This window comes from Lutra lutra, chromosome 17, assembly GCF_902655055.1.
Source record: "Lutra lutra chromosome 17, mLutLut1.2, whole genome shotgun sequence".
Classification (NCBI taxonomy): Eukaryota; Metazoa; Chordata; class Mammalia; order Carnivora; family Mustelidae; genus Lutra; species Lutra lutra.
The window spans coordinates 26,104,632-26,121,546 of record NC_062294.1 but is presented as its reverse complement, the minus strand read 5'-3'; the positions used below and the strand labels follow the sequence as shown (position 1 = coordinate 26,121,546).

The 16,915-nt window shown below is 52.5% G+C and overlaps 1 protein-coding gene across 4 annotated transcripts in view; it reads left to right on the top strand.

Moving 5' to 3' along the window:
- NDRG4 (NDRG family member 4) overlaps positions 1-16,915 on the top strand; it is a 40,776-nt gene that overhangs the window by 7,938 nt on the left and 15,923 nt on the right. For 3 of the 4 annotated variants that reach the window (XM_047711361.1, XM_047711358.1, XM_047711356.1), the window contains exons 2-3: positions 11,416-11,510; positions 15,819-15,863. In XM_047711361.1, the coding sequence (XP_047567317.1) occupies positions 11,439-11,510; positions 15,819-15,863 (117 nt within the window). In that variant the 5' untranslated portion in view covers positions 11,416-11,438. Of the gene's footprint in view, positions 1-4,371; positions 4,477-11,415; positions 11,511-15,818; positions 15,864-16,915 lie in introns of those variants that run through there. The other variant, XM_047711357.1, reaches the window with a different exon arrangement.

Genomic DNA, 16,915 nt, shown 5'->3' with positions numbered 1-16,915 from the left:
GTTGACTCTTATCCCTTCCTTATGCCCCACGTCCAATGGCCCACAGCTCTCACCGGCCCTGCCTTGAGGACGCACTCAGAATCGGAGGACTTCTCCACCTCCACTGTCACTTTCGAGTCTCTTCTGGATCTTTGCAGCTGGTCTCCGTGTTCCCACCCCCATGTCTGCTCCACACAGAGCAGGTGGAAGGAGTCTTTAAAGTGCCAGAACGCTCCAGGGCCCCTCACTCAGAGAAGCCAGAGTTCTTCCAACAACATTCAAGGCACAATATGGTCTGATGCTCCTGCCCTTACTGCTCTGTCCCCAGGTCCTTCCCTGCCACCGCCCCTCCAGCCATGCCGGCTTCCTCGCATGTATCTGCACGTGTCAGGCAAACGGTTGCCTCAAGCCTCTGCCCTTCTCTCTGCCCTGAGGGCTTCTCCACGTCCGCAGGGCCCGCTCCCTTACCTGCGTGCACCGTTCAGCCCCCTAGCCCCGCCGTCTGGTCCCTTCTCTCACACCGCTTCCTCGGATAACTTGGCGCATCTGACACTGTATTCATTTACTCAGACATGTTCATTGCCGCTTCCACTAGAAAGTTCCAGTAGAAAGTTCCCCATAGGATGTCTTGTCTGTAATGGTCTCCAGTGCCTAGAACGGTGCCCACCACACAGTAGGTGCTCAGTCAGTATCTGGTGAATAAATAAATGCAAGAAGGACTTAGGTCTGAGCCACGTGGTCGTGTCTGGAGCTGTGGTTCTCCGCACCTGAAGCCCATGGGTTGAGAATAGAGCAGGGGGGATGTCTCCCAAAGAGAAACCAGGGGCCATGACGAGAAGAAGGGACCTGGGTGCTGAGTGAGTCCGACAAGGCCCCTTCTGGAAACATTATGTCTGAAGTGGAAAGATGCTGGGAGTTGCGTGGAGTGAGCCCTTCTCTGCTAGGGGAATGCTGTTCCTGGAAACACTAATGATGACGGCATTGTGGGGGGATCGGGGCTTCCTGTGGGAAAATGCCCAGGAAGAAAGCTTCTTACTCTCTCTTTAATTCAGACCATATTGCAGCCCCCTGAGCTGGACGAGGCTTGTTGCCTTAGCTTACCTCTTTGAATCTTGCACAAAGATCCAGGACCAGTATATCTTGGTTTCTGGGAAACTTGCCAAATGAGACAGATACCCAGCTGAATTCAAGCACTGGTGTTAAATCAGCTTGAGAATCTGTGGCCCAAAAAAAAAAAAAAAAAAAAAAAAGCCAAACTGGGCTTTTCAGCTAATTAAGGTAGGTCATGGTTACCCATATCAGCATAGCTACTGTGAGCCTATGAGGGGTGAGGGAGAAGGGGCTGGCTCACTTACTGAAGAGCAACGGAGAGGACTGCTTCATGGATTATGCTGCCCACAGGAAAGGGGAAGCTCAAGTTCTGGCTGAGCTCTAGCATCCCCCTGATTTCCTTTGGGCAAGCCCTTTCCTTTCCCTTTGCTTCCTGCTCCTTCAGCATGTTAGAGTGGGCCTCCAAGAAAAATGTCCCATGTTTAGATAGTTTGAATAGAATGGGACAGAAAACCCAAGATAATGATAGATTGACAAGATAAAAGTGTATTTATTTTATAAACAGCATCTGAAGATAGGCCATCCAGAATGATGGCTTCATGACTCTCAGGTACCCAGACTCCTTAGTATCCTGCTCCAGGGTCCAAAACAGCTGCTGAAGCTCCCACCATCACATCTATATTCCAGTCAGCAGGAAGGAGGGTGGACTGAAGAATGGCATGTCTCCTCCCTTTAAATCACATGTTTCCATTTACATCTCTTTGGCAGAATGTTGTCATGGGGTCATAAGTTTTATTCCTGTGATCCACCTGCCCATCTGAAATGTAGGGATGTAGGGGCTCCCGACCCGGCTCAGTCAGTAGAGCATGCAGCTCTTGATGTCAGGGTCGTGAGTTCAAGCCCCAGGATGGGTGTAGAGCATACTATAATTAAATGAACGAATGAATGAACAAATAGTGAATGAATCCCAAGTTTAAAAAAAAAGAAAGTATAGGGATCTATTCTTAAGGAAGACGGGGAGAGCTGATATTGGTGGACAATTAATCTCTGCCACGGTGGGACTCTCTTATTGGTTCCCTACAGCAGCTGCCCACATGGAATGTGTTACTGGGATTCTAGTTCCATCTCTCCTTGGTCCAAGTCTGGGGTTGGAGGTTTAGTATGCCTGTGCTTTATCCCTATTCGGTGATGTGCACCGAAACAGAGCTTCCACACCCTTGCCGAGCCTCAGCAGAAGGAACTTTTATGAAAGAGTTCTGTTATGTCAACTCCGAGACGCGTATCTTTTCCGTACTTGAACATCTAAAATGCAGTCTGTGTCAGTGAGGCAGGCTCAGCAGCTGTCCTTGCTGCCTCCCGCACTTCTGAGTTCTCAGTGGGAGGAAAATCCTGGAGATGATAGGGAAGCCCTGATGTCAAATGCTGACGTCAGAGGAGCGGGGACTGCGTGGAACAGCACACAGCTGCAACAACTTCGAGACAGAGTGACTCAGGGGCATCGCGGACCCTGAATGTAGGGAGGTTTTAGGAAGACCTTAAAGAACTTATTTCATGTGTACGTTCCTTTTTAATTTACAAGAGTGATAGATGCTTTTAAAAATCTGGGTCTGGGGCACCTGGGTGACTCAGTCTGTTGAGCGTCTGACTCTTGATTTTGGCTCAGGTTGTGACTTGAGGTCCTGAGATCAAGGCTGGCGTCAGGCTCCATGGAGCCTGCTTCAGATTCTCTCTCTCCCTCTCCCTCTGCTTCTCCCCACCTTTCTCCCCTTCTCAAACAAGGAAACAAAAAGTTTAAAAATCTGGGTATGAGTCTAAAAGATTAAAGGACAAAAAAACTAGATAAAGTACGTACAAAGAGTTCTGAGTAATAAGAACTCATTATATGAGCAGCACTTCTAAAATTACTTTGTGAGGACGCCTGGGTGGCTCTGTTGGTTAAGCATCTGCCTTCAGCTCAGGTCATGATCCCGGCCGGGGTCCTGGGATGGAGCCCTGCACTGGGCTTCCTGCTCAGGGGGACTCTGTTTCTCCATCCTCCCCTCCCCACCACTCATGCTCTCTCTTGCTCTCTCCCTGTCTGAAATAAATTACATCTTAAAAAAAATATATAATTACTTTGTATGTATCCTAGGAGTAAACAAATAAGCAAAAATATTATGGAGGATGAGGGCCAGACTTCTTACCATGACAGAAAAAAATTACAAAAAGGGGGGAAATTGGAAAAAAATTATTTTTTTTTTTTTGAGCATGCCGCTCTTAATCTCAGGGTCATGAGTTCAAACCCCATGTTGGGTGTGGAGCCTACTTTAAAAAAAATTAAAATTAAAAATTTCTTTAAAAAAAACTGGTGTTGAATTAGGAATTGAAGGTATCAGTATAAATTTCAGATTTGTGCACACACACTCGGATAGATACAGAAGTGTGTGTGTGTTAATGTACTGACATACATATCCTAACTCTGCCTGTTGAGACCACCTATAACAATGGCACCCCAGTGGCGGTGAGCATCCCTAGTGCTTAAATCTTGGTTTCTAAACAGCACCCTGCAATGCAAGGAGACTGGGCTCCCTGGAGAAGCGGTCGATTCCAGGATTCAGGCAAAGAAAATACGAAGTGAGTTTTGAACATCATAAGGGGCTAGAAAATAGAAGCTACTCAGAAAGTAATGGGTGTGAGTTAAAGAACCCAACTTGGAGAAGCCAACATTTGGAGAAGTCAACATGAAGGAAACCCCCCGCCCCGCGCCTCGCAATGGCCCAATCTGACATAGTTTAAACAATGAAAAAATGATAGCAATGGATTACAACCCACTCCATAGAATAACTATCCCCGAGTCCATACCCATGTAAACGAGTCATTGAATGAAGAAGTAAATGGAAGAGGAAGGAGAGCTCTTTCTCACAGGAGGACTCCAATTAATAAATGGAGAAGGGATGCTCGAAACAGAAAAGTATCCTAAGAAAACATGACTAATAACTGTAGGCAAGAGGTGTCCATAGCTGCTACGATTAGTGGGGGAAACGGTGATGGGAAATAGGAGGTTGCCTAATCTGAAAGTGTCCTCTCACAAGATACTAATTACAGAGAGAAAGTAGTAACTTCAGAGAAACCTGCAGACACGACCTGAATCAAGGGGTCAAGGTCAGCATCCCCAGCAGTAAAACAGACTGACATCACCTACTTACTAGTGGACTATGAGGAGAAGGGCACATGGTGTCTGTTCTGTTCTGTTCTTCCCAAAAATGCGTAACCTCGGCCTGAGCCTCAGGAAACGACAGGCAGGCCTGAACTGAGGGGCGTCCTGCAGAGGTAACCAGTCCGTGTTCATCACAAGTGTCAGCATCATGAAAGACAGAGACAGATGGAACAACTGAGTCCACAAGAACTATCAGCAACGTGGATCGTGGATTGGGACATAATTGGGAAAACTGTTGAAATTGATGCAAGGTCTGTAGACGACTTCACAACATCGTGGCAGTGTTTCGTTTCCTGCCCTCTCTAGTTTCTCCTAGTTGTGTTATAGTCTTGTAGCACGATGACATTAGGGGAAGCTGGGTGACGGGGGTGTGGGCGATTTCTGTGCTTTGTTTTTTCTTCACTTTCTCTAGAAAGTTGAAATTCTTTCAGGATTGGGACGCCTGGGTGGCTCAGTTGGTTGGACGACTGCCTTCGGCTCAGGTCATGATCCTGGAGTCCCGGGATCGAGTCCCGCATCGGGCTCCCAGCTCCACGGGGAGTCTGCTTCTCTCTCTGACCTTCTCCTAGCTCATGCTCTCTCTCACTGTCTCTCTCTCAAATAAATAAATAAAATCTTTAAAAAAAAAAAAAGAAAAAAAATTCTTTCAGGATAAAATGTTTAAAGTGGGGGATGGGTTATGTCTGAACTGGCAAGGTTTTTTTCTCTTCTGTTGATACATAAAATGTTAGTGTGAGTTAGAATCAGTGATATCTTAGATTTGATCACATCTGCTGTGTGGAGTAAAAATCTCCTGCTCTACCTTCCAAACCATATCCTTCCCTAGAGATAAGCACTCTTAAAGCTCCCCTGACTCAGGTGAGGACTTTTTTTTTTTAAGATCTTATTTGTTGATCTTATAGCTCCATAGGGAGACTATGGCTCAGCAGGGAGACTGCTTCCCCTTCTCTCTCTGCCTACTTGTGATCTCTCTCACTCGCTCTGTCAAATAAATAAAACCTTAAAAAAAAAAAAGATCTTATTTGTTTATTTGAAGGAGAGAGAAAGAAGCACAGGCAGGGAGGAGGGGCAGAGGGAGAAGGAGAAGCAGACTCTCCACTGAGCAGGGAGCCCGATGTGAGCCCGGACCCTGGGATCATGACTAGAGCTGAATGAAGGCTGATGCTTAACCGACTGAGCCACCAGGCACCCCTGCCTTTTTTTCTTTTTTTAATTTGCAAATATAGGTATTGTGGTGCACATATGTTTTGCTTAAATGGGTTTGTTTATATTTAATATTCTGTGATATCCCTTTTTATCTTGACTGCGTATTTTAGAATGCTTTCCCCATTTCAGCGGAAATACAGAAATACCACATATTTTAAATAGCTTATGATGCTCGGGGTGTAGATGTCCCATTCTCCTGACAGTCATTTGGGTTGTTTCCACCTATTTTTTCCTGTTCCAAACAATGCATCCTTGCACACCCTGCCTCACAGTGTATCCTGTGATTAGGATAAATACCTAAAGACAGACTTGCAGAGTTGACAGATATTTGCACTTTTTATAAACTACCAAGTTCCGCTCCAAATAAAGTTGAGCCCACTGCAGTGCAACCAAGAGTATATAAATCTGACCTCAGAGTCTATAAAACCCTGTGCTGTTTCCCACACCCTCACCCACGCTGAATGCTCTCCGTCTTCCGATACTTTGGAGTCTAAAGTGAAGAATCAGTCATTCACCTCATTCAACAAAAACATATCAGGTGCCCTCAGAAAAGATTCATGATTGGTTTGGGGGTCACGTAGGGAATGTGATGGGGAAAGGCCTTCCAGCTGGAGAGAACAGCACAAGCAAAGGCACATGCTTCCTGTGGGTAGCAATGTGCTCACTGAGTCAGCTGGGGGCCTTAGTTGTGAGTGTCAGTATCCACATATGGCTTCCTTAAGCCCAGTGGAATGTGCTGGAAGGATGAGGGTGTGTGTTGTTAGGGTGGCTGCGGTTATGGGGCAATGGGAATTCATAGGCCCAAATCAAGGGGAAAACAGAGTTGGCCTAGATCAGACTGGTATGAATCAAGGGACCATGGCCAGAGAGAAGATCTAGAAGGCTGGGCCAGCAATAAGTGCTATCCCCTGTATCCTGCTGTCAGGCATCTCCCGAGGCAGGCAGAAGGTACATGGAGTGTGGGTTCAAGAGCACAGGCTCTGGGTTCCGTTCCTGGATCTGCCACAAGGGACCTACACCTGTCACTCCCGCCTTGCACCTTCCTTTTTTCTCATCTGTGGAACAGGGATGCTGAAGGATCCCTGGTGCTGTCTCAGCCTTTTGAGGTCAGGATGGGGACAGGGAGAGGGCTGGAAGGGGCCAGCTACAGGTATGGTTCCAAATTCCCTAGATAGTGCATTTGGAAGAAGAATTCCTCATTTTCTGGGGTCCCCCCAGAAATTTCTTGTCCCCCGGTTTCTGGGAATTCTTTTCAAACTACTTTGCTGGCCTGGGGAGAGTGGAAGAAAGGCTTTTGGGTGCACAGGCTTGGACATGAGTCACAAGCGCACCCTCTGCAATGTCATTGTCCATGGCCCAGATCCCTTCCCCGCGGTGGAGCTGGCCAGGCCCCCTCGGACTCTGCTCCTGGTTGTGACTTATTTCATTTGCTTGTGACTTTTCCCATAATAATGGGATCTTATAACCAGGACTTTCAGGAATGCAGTATCCACAGGGCACCTTGGACTGTGACCTTGACCATGACCTGCCAGAGGCCCCCTCACTCTTAGAGCTGAAAGAATACAAACCATTGCACACTCCTGCGCCTTCTCTTTCAGTCCAGTTTCTTCCTGCACCACAAGGTCTGGCTCACCTGGAGGGCTTCTCCTGCCTATGCTGACTTCGTTCTCTGTCTTGCCGTTCTGCGGCTTCAGCTCCTGTGTGGCTCAGTGGGACAGCGAGGGGTTTTCTGGAGTGGCGAGCGATTCTTCATTGCGCAGCACTGTACCCGCATGGCACCCTTCTCCTGTCTGGCTCCGGGACACTAAATACTTGTAGGGGTCTCCAGTTGCTGAGACAACAAAGCTCCCCACAGTATATTTCCAGACATGCCTTTCCACTGTCTGAGCAGTGTTTCCATTCAGAAATTGCTTTATTAGTTGATGTAGCTACCACTGATCACTTTAATGGACACATTGAATAGTTTCAGGAATGACCATAGTAGTCACTTACATATATATATATTTTTTATTTTTTTATTTATGAGAGGTGGGAAGGACAGAGAACGAGAGAGAATCTTTAGCAGACTCCATGCCCAAGCCGGGGCTCAGCCTTACCACCCTGAGATCATGACCTGAGCCGAGATTAAGAATCAGGCACTTAACCGGCTGAGCCACCCAGGAGCGCACCCCCAATCACTTATATTTTTAACCCTAACTCATCTGAGGGTTTATAGGGCCCAAGCCTCAGCATAGAATCACATTTAAAGAAGCACACACCAGGAACCAAAAGTAATTTAAAAGAAGTGCAACTCCTCTTAAAGAATCACCCCCATTCGCGCTGCCCAGGAGCCCCTGTCACCACTTCCTGATCTCCTCTGTGCCGACAGGTCTCTGTCACGCAAAGGGGCCATTTCCCTTTATAGCGAACATTAGTGTAGGCTCCCTGCCAATAGGCAGGGATCCCTCCTCCAGCCGAAGACAGCAGGAAAAGAGCTCCAGGCTTGCCTTCAGTGTGCAGAGGAAGTAAAGGAAGCCCCCAGTGCCCTATTCTCAATTCTTTTTGTCTCATCCAAATGGGTACCAAAATCTTCCTTTGAAAAAGCATTTTCTGTCTGTCGTCTCTGACGCACCTCTGAGGCAGGCAGAGGAACCCGGAACGCTCGGGTTCCCACTTTGCAGATAAGCATCCTTTCTGTGATTTGCCCAAAATAAAGCTAGGCAGTGAGTGGAGAAATATCGGCCAGTGTTCCGATGACTCCAGGCCTCAACACGGAGAGAGCACGAAAGCGGTGGGGGCGGGGGCGGGTGGCTAGAATGGTCCCAGGCTTGTTCGGATCGAACACGCTGGGTTGACTTTAGGGAATGGGGATCAGAGGGGAGAAAAAAGGGCGGGGGTGAGAAGAACCATCACTGTTGCTTCCCAGACCCCTGGGGTCATCCCCCCACCTGCACCCCCAGCTCCGTGCACCACCCTCACCCCCCTTCCTCTGCAGGAGGTTGGTAGGAATCTCTCTCCTATCCCCAGCTTAACTGAGATAGAATTGCTATTTAACATTATGTACATTTGAGGTGTACAATGTGTTGATTTCATAAGGAATTACATTTTCCTTTAACTTAGCATCTAGGTGCTTTTCTTTTTTATTTTTTAAACCATAACTTTCCCGGGGAAGAAGCCTCTATGCCAGCCCAGTCGGAACGTCTCTGGTCTGCAGCCCCACATCACCACCTGCTGGGCCCTGGGCTGCCTGTGCTTTCCCGGGGCTGCCGGTTCCCAGCTCCCTGGATTATCAGGTTTCTCTCCAGCCCCCTTCCCCACCGCCCCCTCGATCCTGGGCCATCTGTCCCTGTGCTGCCCACTCTCAGTCCTCTGAATAGCTCCATCCTTGGGGAGGAGGGTTTCGTAACCGGCCTGGGTGAGGGGAGGGACACCCCAGTGCTGCCAGGGCGTTCAGTCGAGGTAGTTATTCCCGGAAACTGGCAGCTAAAAAAAGTCCTAATGGGGGAAGAGTTTTCCAAGGAGGGGGCCTTTCTTTCAGCTCCCGTCCCCCCTCCCCCCTCTGCCGTGGATGGATGAGTGTGCACGCATCAGAAAGGATGGGAGAGAAAGGGGGGAGGGGAGAGGATGCCTTTCTAAAAATACAGCCCATCTGCCCTGTGTTAGCTGGTTTCCCCGGAAACCACTGGGAAGAGAGTGCACCACCGGAGGTGGGGGACCTGGGGGCCTGAGCGGGCAGGGACCTCCCTGTGCTGGGGACGGGGCTTTCCCAAGAGCTCTCTGCAGCTCTCCATTATGTCTGTGAGGCCTGGGTGACCCGGCAGCTCCCAGCTCAACCTCAGCCTATTTGAACCCCAAACTAGGCTCTGGTGGGGACTCCCGTGTAATCTCGAGGCATTAGCTTCCTAATACTGATGCTTCCTGCTTCTAACAGGAGGGAGGAAAGCCCAGGGAAAGTCTGGAGCTGCACGCTGGTGTCACAGAAGCTGGTGTCACAGAAATCGGTTCCATCTGAGTGAGGCCCTGTGCCCTTGAGTCCCCGGCACTCACCACGCCAACTCTGCGGTCACTGGGCCTTCTGCAGGGAGAAGGGACAGGCAGGGGCAGGCTGGGGCGCACCTTCTGACCAACCAGCTGGTGGGACTGTCAGCCTTTCGGGGCAGAAGGGAAGGTCCAAGGGCTTCCCCCTTGAGAAGATGAAAACAGAATTGAAGCAGGACAAACAAACGGGAGGATGGCGAGGAATCCATCCTTCCTGGTCAGGGGGCTGTGGCCCTAAGGAATGAGCTCCAGACCCACGTAGGAATCCAAAGACCCCATTTCCAGGCCTGGCCCCATCTGGGCATGCCGTGGAACCTCGTGGTTTCCTTATCTCACTTTCCTGAAGGGTGAAGTTAAATAACACAAGGATGCACTTCGTGAGCCGTGAAATGCTTGCAAGAAGGAACTGACGGTGCTCCTCATGTCGTCTCTAAAAATTGCTGGTTTTTCTAGATTTCAGATTGTGGACCCCTGTTTTCAGTCCTCCACCCAGGAAGGATGCCCATAAACTTTACGATGTGCATCCTTCCAGGCTTGTCTGCGGGGCGGTCCTGTTTTGGAATCTCAATGATCTTGTATTTTATAACTTCTTCTTCCATTTATTAGAATACAGTAATTTCCCCCATGTTATTACACCATCATTGACAAGTGATTGACCCACGGTTTGTCTGGTGCCTTCTTCATGGACATTTAGCTTTTTCTAGTTTATTATTATTACTCAAGAAAGCACTGAGGTGAGCACTTTTACAGATAAATCACGAGGTACCCTGTCCGGTTTCCCTAGGAAATACCTTCCCAGGAGAGGACTGCTGAGTCCCAGACCATGAACCTTTTAAATCACTTTAATTCATTCTGCAAAACTGCCCTCCAGAAAGAGGTAGCCGTTTCTATACCCACAGGTGGGACGTGAGAAGCGCTGGCTTCCGTGCGTCATTACCAGCACTGCCGACACTGTGCCAAGTCCATGGGCAAAAAAGAAAAAAAAAAAAAGAAGTATCTTGTTTTTGTTTTAATTTTAATTTCTTTGACTTCTCATGAGCTTTATTTTCTCGTGTATTTGTTGGTCAATTTTAATCATTTTACAGATTTCCAGTTCACCTCCTTGGCTAGTTTTTCTCCTAGTGCATTCTAATCTGGGCCCTCATAAGATCCAAGCGAAGATCACGGGTGTGCGTGCGTGTGTGTGTGTGAAGGTGGGGGGGGGTGTGATCCTGGGGGGGGTGCTCCACAGATTGTCTCTGACTCCTCCTCCCTCACCACGGGCTCCTCCAAATGTCCACGCCCAGCCAGGCATGCACACACACATGTGCACACATAATCGTTTCCTGAGGTTCAGACTGAAGCCTTGGTCTCCCAGGGACACCCAGCCGTTAGGGGTCGGGTGCTCGTATCTGGGGGCTGTAGGTTGAGCCGTCATCCCTCCCTGTGGCTGGAACATTTAGCTCAGCACCCCCTCTTTCAACCTCACTGCACGCTCTGCCTGCCATGCTCCCAGGGCCATCCCCAGCCAGGCTTTTCCTCCCAGGCTCCAAGGCAGCCCTCGATTGTGTTCCTCCCTGTGCCCTCCAGGACCCTACTGTCCACTTCCAACCACAGGGGGCTTCTGCTGCTTCTGTGCCTGCTTCCGGCTTCCCCACACCCATCCCTCTTCATCTCAATGAATGCAGAGTTTTTCTTGACATTGTTTTAAGAATGATCCTGTGGTGATTTTTCTCTTCTTCATTCTTTCTTTCTAGGCGTGTTTTAACTTTTAAGAGCAAATAATATAATGACGGCCTCTGAGCTAAACAGGCGGGTCTTGCCCCGCGCTGAGGCTGCACTTAGGGACCGGGAAGGGAGGGGGTCCGGAGGTTCCAGAAATGAGGTGGTGGGTGTGGTCCCCTGCGCCCCTGCACGGCGCTTGTGCTGTCCTCCTCTACACCGGGGAGATTCAGCAGCAGGGCCCAACCGTCGTCCTCCCTCCCTAGGGCTCCTGCTCCACGACGTGACCATGGCTGGGCTGCAGGAGCTGCGATTCCCCGAGGAAAAGCCACTGCTCCGGGGCCAGGACGCTGCCGAGCTGGTGAGTGGCCTTTTGTGGTCCTGGGGTAGAGGGCGCCACCTCGTGGCCAAGAAGGAAACCGCGTGCCTTCCCTCCAGTATTGCCGATGGCCTGGAGCCCAGGGACCCTCCTTGGGGAGCGCCTGGAGTCCTCCCGCCACCCTGAGACCCATGCCACTGCGCTGTGGCTTTTGCTGCCTTTGAGGCAGGGAGGCTTTTTAGGAGAGTGAGTCCCATTTCAGTGATGTGAAAACTGAGGCACAGAAAGTTAACTGACTTGGCCAAGGTCACAGAGCTATTGGGAAGGAGGCCATGCTCAACCCTTGGTTCTGGAAGGCGATGGAGCCCCAAGAGGGTACCCGCTGGGCAGTGGCAGGGCCTTTCCTCCTCTGTGGACTTCTCTGTCCTTCCTCACAAGTTTCTGAGGACCGAGGGCAGCTATGACCAGCAGTGTCATCTGGAGCAGTGGGACTAAGGCACTTGAGATTGTTTTGTTCCCAAGGGTCCCCTCCCTCGCTCTGGGTGTTAGACTCCAGAGTTGTTTGTACCCCACATTTTCTTGTTGTGGTGATGCCTGGTGCAGCCTCCTTTTCCCTCCCTGCAAAGAAAAGCTGTGCATCCACTGCTCAGAGAATCCTTGAGCGTGGGGACCCCGGGTCTCTGCTGGTTGTGCCGCTCACCCCTCAGTTTACAGATGGGGAAGCCAGGAGCCCTGTCCCCAAAACCTCGGCACACTGATCTCTGCCCTGCCCTCTCACAGCCTCCGGCCAGGACCTGAGCGCCAGAACCGCTGGGTGCCTTGTGTTGGAACAGAGTGGCTGGCTGGGTCTCCAGGGGCCCAGCCACACCAGGCTGGCAGTCCCGCCCGTTAACTTCAAGACAGAATCTTGGGTTAACGAACAAGACCTGAATATGTGGGGGCCCCAGGAATGGTCAGGGAGTGGCTGGTGAGCTGCCACCTTCCTTCTAGCTGTCTCTCTGGCCTGTTCCAAGGCCCCCCATCTCCTGTCTTGGGGCTGCCAGGAGCCTCCCCAGTGCTCTCCTTACTCTACAGCCTTTTAAAATATATCATGTCACTTTCTGCTTAAAGCTGGCCAGTGCCTGCCACCTGGCTCGAGCTGCAAACACTGTCCTTCCCAGGCCCAGGAGGAGGTCTGCACCCCACCCCCAGCCTCCTCTCCTGCCAAGAGGCCCGCTACTCTTCCTTGGACCAGCCACTCCTGTCCCCAGCTGCTGCTTTCCCCTGGGCTACCTTGCTCCAAACTTGTCCTCACTTTATTCAGGCTGTTAAATGCCCCCTCCTCAGAGAGGCCTTCTCCAACTCCAGGTCCAATACTGACCCCCTAACAGGGATCCTGTCCGTTTTATTACTGGTCTCCCCAGGGCCTAGCAGAGCCTTGCACACCTAAGGCTCTCGGTGAAGAGGGTCGGGTCATCGCAGATTGTGATGTGTCTCAGAAGAAGGAAATTTCCCAGAACTTCCTGAAAAAGTCCCCCCCACAACCACCCCCCATTTCGAGGCAAGCAGAGCCCAGCCTGCTTGCGAGTCTAGGTGGGTAGATGGTGCCCTTGGGGACCCCTGCACCCTGCCGCAAGAGCTGAGGCGTGGGGGTTCCGGAGCAGCTGCCCAGAGGCGCTGCCTGCAGGTACCAGGTGTCTGTGGACAGCACAGAGACCTGAGGGCACCCTAGCCTCGTGATCCCGCCCTGGCTCTCCCACCCTCCACCTCTGCAGGACACCCCAAGAGATGTCCCCACACCCCTTCCCTGCCAGCCTGGCCCGGTCCTTACTGCCCCTCCCGCCCTGACTTGGTGAGCATGGAGCCTTTGACCAGCAGCCTGGCTCTGCCTTCTATCTGCTGCATTTGGTGTCCCCCTTCATCCCTCCTGGACCCGGACCTGAGTTTGCCACCGTGACATGCCCTCCCTGCCAAAGGATCTGCGTTTCAGCCCTGAGCCCCCCACCGCTTCTCTCTTCCCTTGGCCTGGCACAAACCTCGTACCCTAGTCCTGGTCACATCGGCATCAACGGCCCCATCCCTAATCCCCCCCCCCCCCCCCCCCCCCCCCCCCCGCCCACTGCCGCCCCAGGAACCTGTGTGCTCCCAGCATGGCCACTGCAGATTCTCGTGACCTCACTCTTGGGCTTCCAGAGCCATTCTGGCCCTCTCTTTCCCAGCTGTTCCCCCCGTTCTCTCTCCTAGCTGCAGCACAGGAAGGTGTCGGTCCCCTCACTTCTTAAACCTTTGTGGTCTGCTGGGTGCCAACTCTTTGCATCCAGGGGGGAATGCAGAGTCCCACATCCTTACCCACCATCGAGCTCACCATTCCAGGCTTGCCTGCCTTGGAAGACCCGGACGCCAGGCGTGTCCAGGGCTCCGTGGGGAATTTGTTGCTCCTTCTGCCCGTGCCGTGCCGTATCCCCATCCTCCGTCTCCCCCAAGCCGCTGCTGGGCCTCCTCCCAGCTGGGCCCTCTCGCCCACCTGTCTGCCTCAGATTGTTCCTGCTCTCCTTCCAGGACCTCCTGGGGCCCTGGGTTGGCGCGTATCATCCCTGCTCTTTCTCCGTAGGCTCCTGCTCCTCCAAGGCCTTCCCATCTCCCGGGGACCCCCCAGCCCGCTGGAAGCGCACAGCACGCCCCGCCATTATCTGCCTCATCCTTTGTGTTGATTCTGTTTTTCACAAAACTGCTTCCTCCTCTCTGCTCTTAGGGTCTTGAGTCTAGAAATCTCACCTATCTCCTTCCCTGCCCTCCGGCTCGGGCGTGACCTTCCAGTGAGAGGCTTCATCAGGCACCAGCCTCGTCCCCTTCCCGGAGACCGCCATCCCCTCCCTCAGAGGTTCAGGAGTGGCCTGGCCACCTCCGCACTCTTCACCCTTCCCGCAGGCAGAACCCCCAGGCCCTGGAGGAGCTGGGAGGTGAGGCCAGAGGACAGCCACTGTGTATGCGACAGTCCCAGCCACAGGAAATCTGGCTTTCCTCTTGGGGTGGGAGACCCTCTACAGCCGACTCACTCTGTTCACTGCCCCCACAACCCTAACTGCCAGAAAGCAAGAGGTTGAACTTATCCTTATGTTGAGAGTAAAACATCTGAATTGCTGGTTTTCATTCTTTTCCTTTTAACTCCCATGATTTGGGGTCGTCTTCTGTCTTGTCCATTAGCAGAGCAGCCCTTGTCTCGCCCTCCTTGGATAACATCCTGGTCCTGATCTGACTGTCTCATTTATCCATGTATTCATGGGTAGAGCCTCCTGGAGCTTGTGCAGCACGGAAGGTCAAGTGCAGGAGTATAAAGGACAGAGTGACCGCGCTTCTCTTTAATCCTCGCAGACATGGAGGCTGTGAAGCGAGGTGGCCTGCCCCGTTTGCCACAGCCGAGGTTTCTAGACAGGCATAGCAGAAAGCAAGGCAGAGGGCCAGGGTCTCTGCTTTTCCTGGACATGTGCCACTCCCCTCTTAACCCCATGAGGTTTCCTTCACTGGACCAGACCCACAGAGGACACACACGTGGGGTTCTAGCCCCCTCTTCCACTCCGCATCGAAGGCTGTTGCCTTGCAAACAGTGGGTGCTTCCAAGCTGATTCCCCTCATTTGCATAAGCAGACTCGCATCCAGCTCTGTCTGGGTTTGGGGAGCCCATTCCGGCCCAGGCTTTGTGGGGAGAGCAGAGCCGGACGGGGTCCTGCCCTCATGGGACTTGCAGCCCAGCGGGAAGGATGGGCACCAGCGACTCCCACTGTATGGTGTCAGTGAGCCTGAAAACAGGGGACCTCTGTGCTTTGAGAGCACAAAGCAGGCAGGTCTGGAAAGGTGGGAGGAGCCGCAGACCCAGATAGAGCCTTTGTGTAGCTTGGAAAAGCCACAAGTTCCTCCCTTGCGGGGCCTCAGCTTCCCCATCCCTAATGTGGGTGTGTTCATCCTGCCTTTCTCTGCCCTCCTTCCCTGCCATCCTCTGCGGTGAGGCCCCCGCGGTCTGACCTTGGTGGGGCAGCAGGGCAGAGGAACCCCCAGCAAGGATTTGGCTCGAGTTCCCACCACTTTCTGGCCAGGTGAGTCAGCCTCTCTAAGTCTCCCCCTTCCCACCTGTAAGATAGGCATCTCCACAGTTTCAATTAATAGGTAAAGTTGGTCTGAGTAGCTGCTTGTAGGCTTATCCACCAGACACTTAACTTGCCCACTGCCTGGCAAGCCCTGGGTCGCCTTTGTTAACATTAAGCTGGACCCGGGAACACAGCAAGTGAGTCTGCTCCAGGCTGAGCCGCCCGAGCCCCTGGAGCCCCTGGACCAGGCAGGGCTTAACGTGCCGCCCCTCTCTTTGCCTTCCCTCAGGAGAACTCCGACACCTTCCTCTTGGCCGTGGACACAGACTGGAAGGTAGGTCTTGGCTCCACCTCCCCAGACAGGGGACTGCCAGCCGCCAGCCCCTGACCTTGCCCAGCCTGGTCCCAGAGGAGGGTCACTGCCCTTCTCACAGCCTCCAGGAACCCCCCCTCTCTTCACCCCAGCTTTCCCTGCTCCCTGCTCAGTGGAGACAGGCCTCCGCTCCCCTGCTGGGACCAGAGCAGGGGTGAGGCCTGGGGGAAGGGAGGATGGAGCTGGGATGCTGTCATCTGAATCAGCACTTTCCTCCAGTGAGGCTGGCGCTCTGAAATAGCTCCTGTTTCCATGGAAACCGTCGCCGGGACAACCGTGTCCTCTTGAGTTTGATGCCAGGTTCCCTGTGAAAATTGAAATTGTTCTTTGTGTTTATTCCTCTGCATGGTGCCATTCCTTCCCTCTGAGTCCCATCGTGGCCCTCTATTTCCGGGCCTCAGAAAACATCTGAAGGCAGACGCGGTGGGAACCTCCACAGGTTCCAAAGTGCTGCTGGCCATCAAAAGCTGCTGAACCAAATCAGACCCTTCTAGGACCTTCCTCCTGGCTGGCCGGAACGGCCCTCGCCTGAGCCTGCCTTCAGTTTGGTTCGGTCTCAGGAAGCCCACCCCCCACCCCCATAGCCCCAGCCTCCAGGTCTGGACGCCAGGGTGACGCAAGGTGGGGAGGCCGGTAAGCTCCTCCCCCCAGCACCCTGTGCTGCAGCAGGGACCCGGATCCCAGGCCTGTGCGGCAGGCCCTGGGTCATGTGTCCCTTCAAGGACACCAGAGTAGGCCTTGGAGCTGCCCACGTGCATGTGCTCCCGTCCCTTGGGAGCACCGGTTCCAAACACAAAGGGGTCTGGAGCTGAGGACAGGATGGGGTCTGGGGAACAAACGGGAGCCCAAGAGCAGGGAGAGGAGGGGTGTGGCTGGGAGGTGGCCCAGGCCCAGCTGGGGATCTGTGCGGGCCCCTCAAGGGGGACATCTTGTTCTCCCAGCTCGGAGGAGGACAGGACAGACCGCTCCTTTGCGCCAGAAGCGGGCTGGAGAAGTAAAATCCCCAAGAGGCC